General features: G+C 36.5%; 1 protein-coding gene and 1 long non-coding RNA gene across 2 annotated transcripts; one reads left to right on the forward strand and one right to left on the reverse strand.

The window, feature by feature from the left end:
- Positions 1 to 1,521: 1,521 nt before the first annotated feature.
- LOC113357757 lies at positions 1,522 to 6,140 on the forward strand. The gene is made up of 2 exons (XR_003363912.1): positions 1,522 to 3,014; positions 3,224 to 6,140. It is a non-coding gene; the product is annotated as an uncharacterized LOC113357757 (long non-coding RNA).
- A 1,980-nt stretch (positions 6,141 to 8,120) lies between these two features.
- Positions 8,121 to 8,695, reverse strand: LOC113360167 (EPIDERMAL PATTERNING FACTOR-like protein 6). The gene is made up of 3 exons (XM_026603705.1): positions 8,692 to 8,695; positions 8,488 to 8,577; positions 8,121 to 8,392 (listed from the first exon to the last, which is right to left on the reverse strand). Exons 1-3 carry the CDS (start codon positions 8,693 to 8,695, stop codon positions 8,121 to 8,123), a joined length of 366 nt encoding a protein of 121 aa, XP_026459490.1.
- Between the last annotated feature and the right edge of the window lie 6,789 nt (positions 8,696 to 15,484).

The raw sequence follows: 15,484 nt of genomic DNA on the forward strand, positions 1-15,484 counted from the left end.
TTGTGAAATGTATTCATTTAGGTTTGAGTAACCGTACTTAAACGTGTACACTTAGTTGGTCCACAAATAGTTAACCAATGGTTAGCCATATGAGCACTTTCATATTAACCGTATTCATCTTTCTCATAACTAGTTCAAATGACTCATAAGAACTAGTTGAAGAGTTTTTCAATTGCTTAGGCACAATTGAAACAAAATCAGTTTGATCCATTTGAATCAATTCATGAACAATATACCCACGGTTTGCAAAGATTGCATTCCTTATAATTTATTGTTTTAAGTTCATGAACTACCGATTTGAGAAATAACCAGCTTAGGTACGCGTACGAGTATGCGTACCTTAACTACCGGATTTGAGTTTACAAACTCAACAGAAATTTTCGGTTCGAAAACTTCCGTGGGTATGCATACGGGTATGCGTACCTAAGGTGACTGGTTTACTAGTTTGCAAACTACAAACTCAGCAGAAATTTTCGGTTGAAAACTTCTGATGGTACGCGTACCCAACCTGTCTCCTTCACCAATACCTTATGCACACACTTGGTTCCGGCACATGGATTTATACACTAATGTGCGAACACACTATATATGCTTATATCCATAGTTGGTAATCTCAACTCTACATTTCAATCATTGAAACATTCTTCTATAATGTTATAACAATCGTTATTCACGACTATCGTCATCAAAGCTATTTTCAAGATTGAAACGTCATAATGACTTTCATCACGGGTAAATATGAAAGTGGTTAAAGCAAAAGCTTACCAACACATATTTTGAGAAAAAGATAGGCGAGTACTCGGCTCGAAATAGCAAATGCGTATGTATGAAAACTATCATACTTATACGACTATTGTCTCAAGAGTAGGAGATAGAGTAGACTTTTGAGTGATAGATAAATTCAAGTCTCCACATACCTTTTTAGTCGGATGAAGTTCCACTGGTTCCTCGAGTAGTTCTTCGTCTTCGTAAGATGATCGCCATGGAGTCTGGAGCTCAACTACACTTAACTATCTTAGACCGAGACTTAGTCATAAGTAAACTAGAAATCAAGACATATAGTTTTGATCACTAATATTGACAAACATGCTTGGTATAACAACGCATGCGAATTCGACCGAGCAATGATCTAACAAAAGTAACTCATATGCAAATAGAAGACTAAGTAGGATGCTTCGGTCATAATGGTTGATCATTCCTTTTATTTCTGGAAAAGAGATAGTTTTTTTTTTTTGCTTTAGCCGTAAAAATAGGTTAACAGTAAAAATTAATAATATCTTTTTACAGAAGTGGAAGTTCTTCTTGTTCTTTCTCGGTCGGGCTCGTACCCTCGTTCTTTTTAGTTTTTTTTTATCAATAAGATGGCTCCTTTTTTAGGTTTTGCCAACAAATGTAAATAATAACATAGTCGAGGACCATGGCCTCTTGACCTTAAGGCTTAAGTTATACGTTAGTTATTTCTTGATTTCAAGTTTTCAACTTCTTCTTAGATGTTTTGTCAAAACAAAAGTTTATAATAACTCTACACTCGTGGAAACAAAGAGAAATATTTCTCTCTCCTCACTCCGCTCTCCATTTTTCCTTCGTTTCAATAGATCTTAGGTTTTCTTAGATTTCTTTTAGATGTTTTTTTCTTGTTTTCAATCATGCCTCTGGAACATCGTTACATCCGAATAGACAAAAAAAAATCTTTAGGATTTCCTGTAGCTCAACTACTCCTTCTAATGTCTCTTTTTCTGATTTTTTTGCTCCTGGATCTTCCCATGGTTCTTTATCTTTTAATCTTTTAATCTTGCTAAGCACCTGCAACAAGTTCTTTATGAAGTTGCAATAAATGAAGATGCAGAATGAACACATTGGAAGTTTTAAGAAACAAATGTCTGGTTCATGGTAAATAAACTCTCAAACTCCATGGGTTTTTATCTCCATATTTTTCTCTCTCGTTCCAACCCTAAATCCAATCCAATCTCTATCTATGTTCCCGCCGGTCCTGTTTTTGAAGGATGGTTTCATTTTGCTACTTATCTAGAAAGTCTACTACTTTTCTCTGCTTCTAGGGGTAACCCTGCACTCAGATTTCCTTCATCATCTAACCCCACTAAATCTAATCTTTCTTATGTCCAAGTTCTTTCTAAAGGTGTTCAGAACCCAAAAAAAATTATCTTCCCCTAGAAACAATCAAAATAGTACAACTTGGTCATCGCCCCTCCTATGTGATAGATTTGCAGCTCCATCTACTGCCTCTATTCATAATTCTAAGCAAGTTGAATTTATTAAAATTTCCCATTCGGATCATAACCATATGGGGTTATGGCATGATGCTTTTGTGATATCAGTACCAAAGACTGTGGAGTATTGGTCTCCAATTGGATTAGCGTTATGTCATGAACTTCAAATTGCCTCACCTTTTGAAATCTTCCCAATTAACTCCTCTCAGGCAATCTTTCATGCTGATGAGAATCTCTCTAAGGCTGGCCTGAACTTCATTTTTTAGATAGAAAATGTTAATTATTCTGTTTTTAGATGACACCCTAACGTTTGGTGTTCATCAGAAAATACGGTCACTACTGATTTTAAGATTGAAGCTATAGGCATTCTTTATCAATTATGGTCAACTGAAGTTTTTCATGGTATTGCAAAAGTATGTGGAGAAATTCTATGTATTGATCATATGACTTTAAGATTAGCCAACCTAAGAGTGATAAATATGAAGATCATATGTACATAATAGAGGAATTGATTTCATACCAAGGTCCATAAAGATTTTGACAAAGGCAGGCACTTACACTGCGTACATCTCAGTTAACAGTGATCAAATCACTAATGATCATAGTTTGATTATTCCTCCGGTGAGTCTGAGCTGTAACCAATTCAATCTTGTGAAGAGGGTGATTGACAAACAAGATTCTACGGGTATCAAGCGAAAAAAATGAGCTAATTGATTTACCTCTCAAAGGTGCAAGATTCACTTGGTCTAATGGCCAGTCCAACCCCGTCGTGTGTAGGCTTGATAGGTTCGTCGTTTCTCATTCCTTTGAGCTTCAATTTCCGTTTGTCTCCTATCTTGCAAAATCTAGGCCTACTTATGATCATATCCCTTTTGTTCTTGATATTTCTGATCCTTCTTGGGGTCCAAGTCCATTCAGATTTGAGATTATGTGGTTTACGGAGAATGAATTTATTGATATGATTGAGGAGTGGTGGAATTCTTTTTGTTTTGCAGGTACTGATAACTGTGTGTTTTGGCTCAAACTTAAAGCTTTAAATGAAAAGCTTAAAGAATGGAATAAGGTTACTTTTAGTCATACTTCTGTGAAGCTTTAAAATATTCTTGTTGATATTCAAATTCTTGATAATAAAGCTGAAGAGAATCTAACTTGTGGAGGAGCAACTTGCTAAAATAGTGAAACATAAGGCTGATTTTGAAAAAGTAACTCCAATGGAAGAAACATCATGGAGAATCAAATCAAAAACAAGATGGTTACAATAAGGAGACAGAAATACTTTTCACTTTATGAGTACTGCTACTGCTAGGAGAAGATACAACCGGATTAGACAACTTTATGTTGATGGGGATTTTACTTCTGATAGATTCAAGTTACAACATCACATTGTGGATTTTTACAAGACTTTCTTCATTGAAGAGCACATTGTAAGACCAGCTCTGGAGGAGATTAAATTTGATAAAATAAGTTCAACTGAAGCTACTTTTCTTGATGAAATGTTTTCAGAGGAGGAAGTATTTAAAGCAATCAAATAACTTGGTCAAGACAAAGCACCATGCCCTGATGGTTATCCTATTGTGTTCTTTTACAAGTGTTGGAGATTCATTAAGGTAGATATTATGAATACTGTCAAAAAATTCTGTATCCATGGTAAGATTGATACAAAGCACAACTCTACTTTTATCTCTTTAGTTCCAAAGAAAGATTATGTTGAAACTGTGAAAGATTGTGGACCTATTAATTTGCTTATTAACTAGTGTTTACAAGATTATTTCGAAGGTTCTAGCAATAAGACTAAAGTTAGTCATGAACAAGATTATCTCTCCAGTTCAATGTGCTTATATGGAAGGAAGACAAATTACTGATGGAATTTTGATTGCAAATGAACTTGTTGACTCTAGACTTGCTTTATGTAATCCAGGTATGATCTGCAAGATTGATTTAGAAAAAGCATGTGATAGAATAAGCTGGAGTTATTTAGAGATGGTGTTACGAAAAATGGGTTTGAGTGGTAAATGGTGTAATTTGATGAAGTTTTGTTACTCTGGTGCTTCTTTTTCTGTTTTAATTAATGGTTCTTCTTTTGGATATTTCAAGAGTACAAGGGGGGTTAGGCAGGACGATCCCATATCTCCATTTTTATTTAATATTGCAATGGAGGGTTTTCTAGATATCTAGATAGAGCAGCTAATATGGGTTTATTCAGTGGATTCTCTGTTTCTCAAAGTGCAATTGTGGTAAATCATTTGCATTATGCATATGATACCATTTTTTTCCTAGACAACAACAAAAAAGAGCTTCATAATCTGTTTTCAGTCCTAAACTGTTTTGAACTATTTGCAGGACTCAAGGTCAATACCACTAAAACTAGACTTATCTATATTGGCAATGTACCTGATTTAACTAGTTGGGCTTTGGAATTGGGATGTGCCACTGATTTCATTCCATTCATGTATCTTGGTATGCCTCTAGGTGCTAATTCTAATTCAAAGGCTTTATGGGATCCAATTTTAGTTAATTTTGATACAAGACTCTCTTTCTGGAATCAAAGGTCAGTGTCGAAGGGAGGAAAACAAGTACTTATCAGATGTATTCTCTTTGCTCTTCCTCTTTATTATTTTTCTCTTTTCAAAGCACATGCATCTATTATTTGTCAGCTAGAGAGAAAAATAAGAAACTTCCTTTGGGGAAATAAAGTTGGTTCAAAGACCTCACATCTTATTAACTGGAATACACAGTTCATGCTGCTAAAGATATAGGAGGTTTGGGAGCCTTGGATTTACGATTGATGACCTAGCTTTGTTAAAGAATCATTTGTGGTATCAAATAATTGCTGCAAAATATGGCTTTATCACTTCCAATTGGTTCCCAGGTAAAGTGCAAAATTTTGTTGGTATTTCTTGTTGGAAAGCAATTGCTGAAACAAGACGTTTGATCATTGTTAATTTTACACTTGTTGTTTATTCCGGTACTTGCATTTCCTTTTGGCATGACAAGTGGATTGGTGTTAGCCCTTTGTCCGAGAGTTTTCCTGAAATCTACAAGCTGGTACGGAACAAGTTTGCTTCTATGTCTCAACTTATTACTACTGAAGTTTCTTGGCACTTCGATCTGAAAAGAAGACTCACAGATGACGAAACTAATCATTTTGCTTATATGTTACAAGTTATTGGAGACTTGCCTCCAATTCTAGATGGTTCAAATGATACAAGAAGATGGTCTCTTTCTGTTGATGAGGTTTTTTCTGTCAAGTCTTGTACAACAACCTAAACGCAAGTAAATGAGTAATGGAGTGAATAATTTCCCACAATGGTTTATTTGGAAATCTAATATTCCTCCAAAGATCATTTTTTTCATTTGGTGTGCAGTTCACGGAAAGCTCAACACTGCTGACTTACTTCTTAGGGAAGGTATTTCTTGTCAAAAAATTTGCAGTCTCTGTGGTAATGTTGATGAAACTTCAGACCATCTTTTGCTTCATTGTAAGGTTGCTTACAAAGTCTGGGGATGCTTACGCCATCTTTCTGGGCCTGGTCGTTCCCAAGATCAACGTATGATCTTGCTCATTACTGGCATTTTAGTATTCTTTCATCCGCTGGAAAGAAAATTTGACCCCTAATTCCAGTTGTTGTATGTTGGGTACTGTGGAATAAAAGAAACGCCAAATTATTTGAAGGGAAACACTACTTGAAGATTGATATTGATTTGGGTTTAGAAGCTAGGTCTTTGGTCTTAGCTTGGGTTGTTGCTTCAGGCAACAGAGTTCACTTAAACTTTGCCGGAACTGTGAAATACTTTTTAGTTTTCTCTTTTTCTCTTTTTGGTCATCCCTGGTAGCTCTTGGACATTCTTTTAGTCTATTAATTTCTCCTCTTTCAATAATAATAAAAAAAAAGTTTTCAACTTCTTTAAAAAGGTTCCGCTCCTATTAACTTATAAAAGGTAACTAAATTTAAACGCTGCATCCATGTGATGAAGTTCCACTTCCACTTTCTCATTTCTTTCTTTCTTACATTGCCCACCTGCCTACCATGAATATAGAAGGGACAGAATTTGACCGACCTGGTCTATATGGATGGTAAAGCTATAAATGTGAATGACATATTATAGGTCCCATACTCGTCCCGTCAATCTACAGAGCTATACTTGACCTTTTCTCCCCGTGACAATTCAAGGTGCAGCTCATGTAATTTCGGGTGGTTCGTTGGTTTGCAAGACGTCTAAGACCCACATGATGCCACTGAGCCCTCGCTGAGACAATGCAAGCCAGACAATTGAGGCAAAGTAAAAAATTTAAAACTCATATAAAAGAGACGCTTTAAGAGTAGACAATACGCAAGACTACAAGAGTGGCAGAAGAAGAAAACTAGGTTTTGTAACTAGACGCATAGGTAGATCGATTGATAGGAGTTAAATAAGTAGATAGATGGATAAGATACAAATCATAAGAAAATGAGGTTGGAATAGTGTCACCACTCTCCACAAAATGTCAAATCAAAACCCACGACTTCCCTGGCAGGCAGCTAATCAAACATTTCTGAGTTCAAACATATCATTGTAATTATTTGTGGAAACTTACAACCCTAGCTAGCAAGCTAGCCTAAGGTATACACTTCCTTACTGAAAAATATACCAGCTGTAATTCCTTCTGCATATGCTGCTTCAAATTAGAGTACTTTAGCCAATGAGCTATTCAGCAGTCAATGCAACGCTGCAAATGCAGGATATATGATATCGTAGTTCTCACTCAACCCAAATGCTGTTCTAACATGGAAAATTGTTGGTGTTTGAAACTTTGAAGAGCCCATTTCCTTCTCCCCCACCTGTTTCTTGTTTGCTTGCTTGTACGCGGCACCTTAAGCCATGCTTTAGCTTGCTTGACATACAGAAAAGAAAAGGAAAAAGATTGATAAAAGAAAAGTTGGGAAAATTGATAAGACATAGACGTCGCTTCCTTGCCTTTGAAAGGACATATGCAGTAGTAGTTAGCAGACTATTGAGGGATGTCTCTCTTTTATTCACTCGTCAGGGATTGAATAATCCGTGATGGCAATTTTTGGATTTACCGCGACTCTGAATCTACTGTTTCTACAGTAATTTCATACCTTACATTTGAAATAAATGATGTTGGTACATTCATTAATCATCTTGGATCAACACCAAGAAATTACTTGGATGGAGGCTTAATGTTTGGAACTGCAGAGCAGAACATTTAAATCTGAATTAAAACACAAGTCGCGACCAGTAAATGAAAGGCCGCCAATCTGACTATTAGCCTAGAAGGACTTGGCTAAGTTGGCTTACTAGTTACTACTCATTTGTTATTCTGTATATTATTGCTATATGACTCGAAGCAATGACATATTTGGATGCACAAACTGAAAGACGCATCCTCCTCGCACAAGGATCATATTTGTACAATGGTTTATTGAAGTACTAATTGAACTCATAACATCAGCACAGTACTCTCACACCGTTCACATCAAATCAAATAACCAAACAAAAACATCCATTAAATACCTACTACAATTTAAAAAACAACCCAAAAGTTTGCTTTCCCAAAATCTTTGTTTTAATTTTAAAATCAATCTTGCTTATACTAGTAGTAATAAATACAAGAGTAACAGAAACATTCCATATCCTTAACTTCCCATAAAAAGGAAAAAAAAGCATAGGGTGAGATAGAGATAGAAAGAGTCCCCCTCAGAATCCATTTACATATATAAATACATAAATTGACAAGTCCTACAAGAATCACAATACAAACACATCAAAAGATTCATTCGAGATCTCCTCCACACACACCACTGGGGATGCTTTGAGAAGCCGCAATCGCCACAGGGCTGATCGGTTAATGCAAGATTTTCATATTAGTAAAGAATTATGTTTGACTAATCAAGGCATAAAGAGTTTATTCCCACATTTGCATCTCCAAGCTTCAGGATAATATTCAAGTATTACACTTCGACCTGGTTGTATAGCTACGTGAACTGCCTTACATGGGCTACACCTTCCGCATCTAGATCTACACGTAGGTGGTGACGATCCAACTCCCATTCGTATTAACACTCTCCTCCGATTCATCATCACCGATTCTCCATTATTATTATCTCTTCTACTACTCTTTATCTTTTCTTGGGACGTCAATCCCATTGCCAACCCTCTACCTAAACACAAACAAATTAGTACAAAAACCTGAGTTAACTAGTTCCTGACTCAGCCCTATACATAGAAATGGTTCAAAAAATAGAATTGTACTTACCGAGTTGATGACGAGTTGATGAGAAGAGACTTCTCGCAGGTAACGAAGCATGATAAAAAGAAGAAGAAGAGGATGCAGAGGTAGATGAAACTAAAAGGCAGAGAATAACAGAAAGAACTTTAAGAACAGCTGAAAATAGTCGATGCTGATGCTGCTGATAGTGGTGGTGGTGGTGGCGGTGGCGGTAGTGGTGTTGTAGTATACCCATTGTCGAGCTACAAAGACTGCTGCTGCTGCTGCTGCGCATTTTAGCAGCAGAATGGCATTGAAGTTATATGCTTCTAGTGTTTAATGATCCTGGCTAGCTTTAATACCTCTCTCTCTCTCTCAAAATCTTTAAAGAAATACAGAGGGTTCTTTCAAGTTTCAAGAGAGAAGAAGAAGAGGAGGAGGAAGACTCTTTAATGAAGTGAGAGAGTTGATTCTCAGAGTCTCATTATTAATTCGATGGCGTGTAAGACCAAGTCAAACTACAGTGACTAAAAATAGTCACTATGAAAGTTCATCCATTTTTAGCCCTTGGTTTCTCTTGAGATTTGTGTGGTTCCGATTTTACTTTTATATCAATGGTTTAGATTGTATGTTCCTCGGGATGCTAACAAATATTTAAGTTTCCTGTTTCTTTTTAGGGCGAAATTATGTGGGACCCGCAACACATGAAAGGCAAAATCAGACAAACAGGATCATCTCCGGCGAGGAAAAAATGACATGGAATGACCTTGGAGGTTATGTTTATTGCTAAAATGCCATGACCTTTTTGTTATAAATAGAGCAGTACGAGGAACAAAAGATTACAGGGCTAGGATGTAAATATATCTAAATATGAGGGGAAGTCATTATCACTGTATCACACGTGGGGACTGTAAGCACACATGTGCGGATGGGATACATTTGTTTCTATGTGGTGAGTGTGTCTGTGTGTGTACATCTGAATTTCTGTGTACCAAGGAAACCGATCACATTATTGATCTGATTATGATCTGAATTCTTTTTTCTTTCCATACTCTAATCTCTAGGAATTTGCATTCAAAGTATGGTGATACTGGTATAGTACTTAGTCCCAATAATAGACGAAAAAATCAGTGAACAATCCAAAATAGCATGTACAATTTGAAAGACCTCCATCTACTATTGGTCAAAAGATATACATGTCCCCCCTATTTGGTACTATTAGATTCTTCGACGGATTGGACCAGGAAAAGAAAACAAAGGAAATCACCAAAGCTGTTGATGGACCTTAAGGAAAGATAACGGGGAAAAGAAGTTTTTCTCATCGACACAAGAAAAGGTTATATGAGTTCATTGAGTTGGAAACCTCTATAAAAATAAGCGTTTAAGAACCATTTTAGTGTTGTTGCTATAAGCTATATATGACAACTCTTAGCTGCTATAAGTGCCATATTTATATAATGTCAAACGAAATGTCCACATATGAGATTTTTTTTGACAATTCTCATATATAGCTTCATGCAGTTATAAGCTACGTGAAACACTGGAAGCAAGCATAAGTTATGTCTGCCTCCAGACGCAAGTATAAGTTGCCTGTAAAAATAAAACGCCATTAAAACCCGCGTCTGTGCCAACGTTCTTTAAAAAACATTTTATCAAATGCTCTTAATGTCTACGTCTAGACTCAGAAATTTATATAATTGCTTTTGAAGACAGATGTCTTTACATGATCAAAACATCTTTATAAAATCCAAGCAAAGCACTTGAATAGAAAGATGTCTTTATAAAACGCATTTCAACTTAAACGGTTTTTATAACAGCGTTCACACTTGGACGTATTTAATATTAACGTCTCATGTAGACGGTTTTATAATCAATGTTTTTGATGAAATAGTTTTAATAATACAGTCCAGATATAGCATCCCATCCACCATTGCGTCTGAAATGAAAAAGTCAAAAAAAAAATGCCAAATATAACTTAGTAATTTGGCAATTTAGCAACTCATATGGTTGCAGTTGCTCTAAGAAAATAGATTTACAAAACTTAAAGCCATACTTTTTATTTTGTTTTACCAATTTAAAATACCTTGACTAATTTGATGTTATTATTTTCTTCACCTAACTTAGAGTATAGGATTGGAGTATCTAATTTGGTCAAGAATACTAAATTATACTCTGAAAAAAAAATAATAATTATAATTTCATATGAATATTATATTTTTATTTTCACTTGCTTTCCTAAACTTAGATGGTGAAATTTGAATAAGGGGCAAAAGTGTCATTTCAAGATTATAGGCAAAATTCAACTCTCACGGGAGAGATTAAGACATTGGTCCTCAAGGCACTCATAGCTACGATTTCTAGTATACGTCCCCGCGAGACACTGCTGGTCGTGATGTCGTAACTCATAGCACACATCCCTGCGGAATACTGTTGGTCACGTAGGTTATGTAGAGCGTAAAACGTCCCCGGCAGACTTATGAACCAGAACCACCACAATTCCAGCATGTCTTCGTGAGACACAACTGATTGTGATGCCATGATTCCTAGTATACATCCTCGACGAGATACTGTTGGTCATATAGGCTATGTAGATGCGTAAAAACGTCCTTGACGGATTCATGACCCAGAGCGTAGATATGCATGTCTCATGTAAGCACGACTCATCCTATTTGAGATCAAGGACTGATTCCTAGTACATCATCGCGAGATACACTGGTCATGTCTACTCTAGGCTCTGACTCAACTTACTGAGATTTCCGAATAATTCCTAGGACATCCTTCTGAGATACACTGGTTATTCTGCCTCTGGGCCCTTTCGACAGATTCCTAGAACATCCTTCTGAGATATACTAGTTATTCTTCCTCTGGGCCCTTTTGACAGATTCCTAGAACATCCTTCTGAGATACACTGGTCATGTTAGCCCCATAAATACGTACCCAATAGATTTCTAGCACATCTCTGCAAGATACGCTGGTCAAAGACAAGTGAGCCAAAGTCTCACGGTGACATTAATCGGGTGTACAAAGCATTTTTCTCTCTCTTCAGGACGAGTCCCAGCTGACCACAGAGAGATTCAGATCCGTTAAGAAAATCTTAGTCGAGATTTTGATCCGTCCTTAAAAATCTCGGAGAGATTCACATCTCTATGCAAAATCTCGGAGAGATTCACACCTCTCCTCAAAATCTCGGAGAGATTCAAATCTCTCTGAAAAATCTCTAATCTCGGAGAGATTCATATCTCTCCTCAAAATCTCAGAGAGATTTACATCTCTCGGCAAAATCTCAAATCTCATTAGTCCAGAAAGGGCTATAAATGACGAATGAAGCCTGTTATAAAGCATGGTTTATCAAAAGTAGAACAAAACTCTTAGGTTTATCTATGGGAGACAGATTTATCTATCATCGTAGACTTTTCTATGTGATACAAATTTGTTTATTAAAGTCTCCGACTTTGGGTCGTAGCAACTCTTGGTTGTGGGTGAGATCAGCTAAGGGAATCAATTACGTAGTATCCTGCTGGGATCAGAGACGTAAGGAGCGCAAATGTACCTTGAATCAGTGTGATATTGATTAGGGTTCAACTACAGTCCAGACCGAAGTTAGTTTGTAGTAGGCTAGTGTCTGTAGCGGCTTAATACAGTGTAGTGTCAATCTGGACTAGGTCCGGGGGTTTTTCTGCATTTGCGGTTTCCTCATTAACAAAACTTCGGGTGTCTGTGTTATTTCTATTAGAATATCCAACCTTTGGTTGTTGATTTAAATCGATTGACACTTGGATATTGGTCTTTGGTACCATCCAAGTTTATCTCTCTAGTATTTGATAAAGACTCGCAGATTTCCATTTGCTTGAGTAAAGATCAAATCGAGAGATTTTTATCTAGATTGAGTCTGACTGTCTAGTTGATTCTCTAGAAAGTATATTGGAGTTAGTCCATACAGATTGCTAATCGAAATATTGGGTGAGGTTGTTAGACCCCCGCTTTTTCATATTGTTAGAGCATTGCTCGGTCAAACTCGCATGCGTTGCTATCTTAAGCATGTTTGTCAATGTTAGTGATCAAAACTATAAGTCTTGATTTCTAGCCTATTTATAAATGTCTCGGACTAGGACATAGATAGTGTAGTTGAGCTTAAATCTCTCGACGTTCATCTCTTGAAGACGAAGAACTACTAAGGGGAGCTTGTGGAACTTCTTCGACAAAAGGTATGTGGAGACTTGAACTTATCTATCACTTGGCAAGTCTATTTATACTATCTCCTATATTGAGACATAAGTCGTGTTACGATATAGTTTTCTCTATGCACATTTGAGATTTAGAGCTGAGTATATCTCGCTTACATATTTCTCGAAATATGTGTTGGTAAGCTTTCGCTTCGACCAAGTTCATCTTATATCATGATAAAATTGCCGAGTAACATCTTGCATGGTTTATGTGATACAATCATTTGGTGTAAGACTTGGAAGGTTTCAATAATGATTATTTAAAATCTTGAAAATCGCTTTGATGCTAATAGTGTGTGTGAAAACAGCTATTAACATTATAGAAGAATGTTTCAATGATTGAAATAAAGAGTTGATGATGTAACCATCTTTGGATATAAGCATATATATTGTGTTCGCACATTAGTGTATAAGTCCATAAACCGGAAGCCAAGAGTGTGCATATGTGTGTATACGGAATTGATGAAGGAGACAAGTTAAGTATGTGTACCCGTACGCATACTGGCGGAAATTCTCAAACCGAGAATTTCTGCTGAGTTTGGTTTTGGCAAAACTCTTAACTAGTCACCTTAAGTATGCGTACACGTACGCATACTGGCGGAAGTTTTCGAACCGAAAATTTCTGCTGAGTTTGGAAACTTAAACTCAAATCCGGTCGCTTGAGTACGCATACCCGTACGCATACTTAAGCTGGTTACTTTGTCAAATCGGTCAAAGTCCATGAACTTAAACATTTAAATCATAACGAATACAATCTTTGCAAACCGTGGCTACAATGTTCATGATTGATTCAAGTGAATCAAACAGATTTGATTTCAATTTTGTTTCCTAAACAATTGAACAACTCTTTAACTAGTTTCATTTGAGTCATTTGAACTAGTTATGTCTAAGATGGATAAGGTTGATATGAGAGTAATTATATGGTTAACCTCGGTTAACTATTTGTGAACCAACATGGTGTACACGTTTAGGTACGGCTACATAAACCTAAATGAGGGTACATTTCATTTGTGTAACAAGCTAAGTTCGATCTAACGGTTGAAAGATATTATCTTGGTTGAATCAGGTTTTTCATCTAACAGTGAATAATGAATTCTTTGTTACCAAAGTAACTTGGATTGCAAACCCTGATTTGAAAATTATATAAAGGAGAACTCTAACAACTGGGAAAACTAATCCCCACACCTCCTGTGTGTTACTAGTTGCATAACTAGAGTCGATTCTACTTTAACCTTAGGTTTCTTCTCGATACCCTATAGGTTAACTACTTGAAGACTTCATTGGGATTGTGAAGCCAGATCCAACTATTATCTTTGTAGTTGCGAGATATGATCTTGTTGTTTCTATCGTGTTGAGTGCAATTGAAGTAATTGGCTCGAGATTTTATATCCCCGATAGGCAAGATAGAAAAGTAATCACAAACAAACTTCGTCTCATCGTTTGTGATTCTAAAATAACTTGTTTCGCTAGTCGATTAAGTTTATTGTGAGGTGATTGATAATATTAGGCTGTTCTTCGGGAATATAAGTCTGTTTTATCAATTGGTTCCTGTTCACCTTGATCTATCAAAAGACGGAAAAAAAACTCTTGGGTATTTCTATGGGAGATATATTTATTCAATCCTATAGACTTTTATGTGTGAGACAGATTTGTCTATCAAGTCTTCGACTTTGGGTCGTAACAACTCTTAGTTGTGGGTGAGATCATCTAAGGAAATCAAGTGCGTAGTATCCTGCTGGGATCAGAGACCTAAGGAGCGGAACTGTACCTTGAATCAGTGTGAGATTGATTAGGGTTCAACTACAGTCCAGTACGAAGTTAATTGGTAGTAGGCTAGTATGTGTAGCGGATTAATACAATGTGGTGTTCAATCTGGACTAGGTCCCGGGGTTTTTCTGCATTTGCGGTTTCCTCGTTAACAAAATTCTGGTGTATGTGTTATTTCTTTTCCGCATTATATTTTGTTATATAATTGAAATATCACAGGTTGTGCGTTAAGATCAATCAGTTAGAATATCCAACCTTTGGTTGTTGATTTACATTGATTGACACTTAAACATTGGTCTTTGGTACTGTTCAAGTAATTCCTCTTATATTCAATCAGGCTCGCAGATTTCTATTTGCTGATTGCGGATTGAATCAAGAGTTAGAGATATTAAACTCTTTGATATACTTTAATCTAGATTGAGTTTGACTGTCTAGTTGATTCTCTAGAAAGTGTATTGGATTAAGTCCTCTCAGATTGCCAAAGGAATTGTTGGGTGTGGTTGTTAGAGCCCCGCATTTTCAAATGGCCTGCATAATGCGCAATGATTGTGGAGCAATGCCCCAAGGCCATCTACCCAACTGGCCTAATGCACTATTTGATGCGAGATTTTTTGCCTTTGTCTAGTATAGCTTATCCAAAGCGTCGTTACTGACTCTAGGCCAATGTATCTTCCGCTTGGTGCCATATTGTCCATGGCCAATATGCTCAACATAATGTGCCACTCTTGGAGGGATATTGGCCTTTGTCCAACTGCCTCTTAATACGCAGTAGAAGCTTTGGATGAAGCTTCATGTAATACCATGATGCATCTTTGAGCATGCGCCATGCTAAAACCACAGGATATTACAAAAATCCTATTATAATATCAAATCCATCTTTATCAACCACCAAATCAATCGTTTCTTTGGAAGAAGAGATACTCAAAAGAAACAAACGAATTAGACCAATACCAAATCTATCATTATCAACTACCAAGTCAATCCTACTGTAATGTCCTCTAAAACCTAAGTTTTCTCTGGTGAAGTAGTTTTAGGTCACAACTTTTAAATACTTC

Source organism: Papaver somniferum, chromosome 3 (assembly GCF_003573695.1).
Source record: "Papaver somniferum cultivar HN1 chromosome 3, ASM357369v1, whole genome shotgun sequence".
Classification (NCBI taxonomy): Eukaryota; Viridiplantae; Streptophyta; class Magnoliopsida; order Ranunculales; family Papaveraceae; genus Papaver; species Papaver somniferum.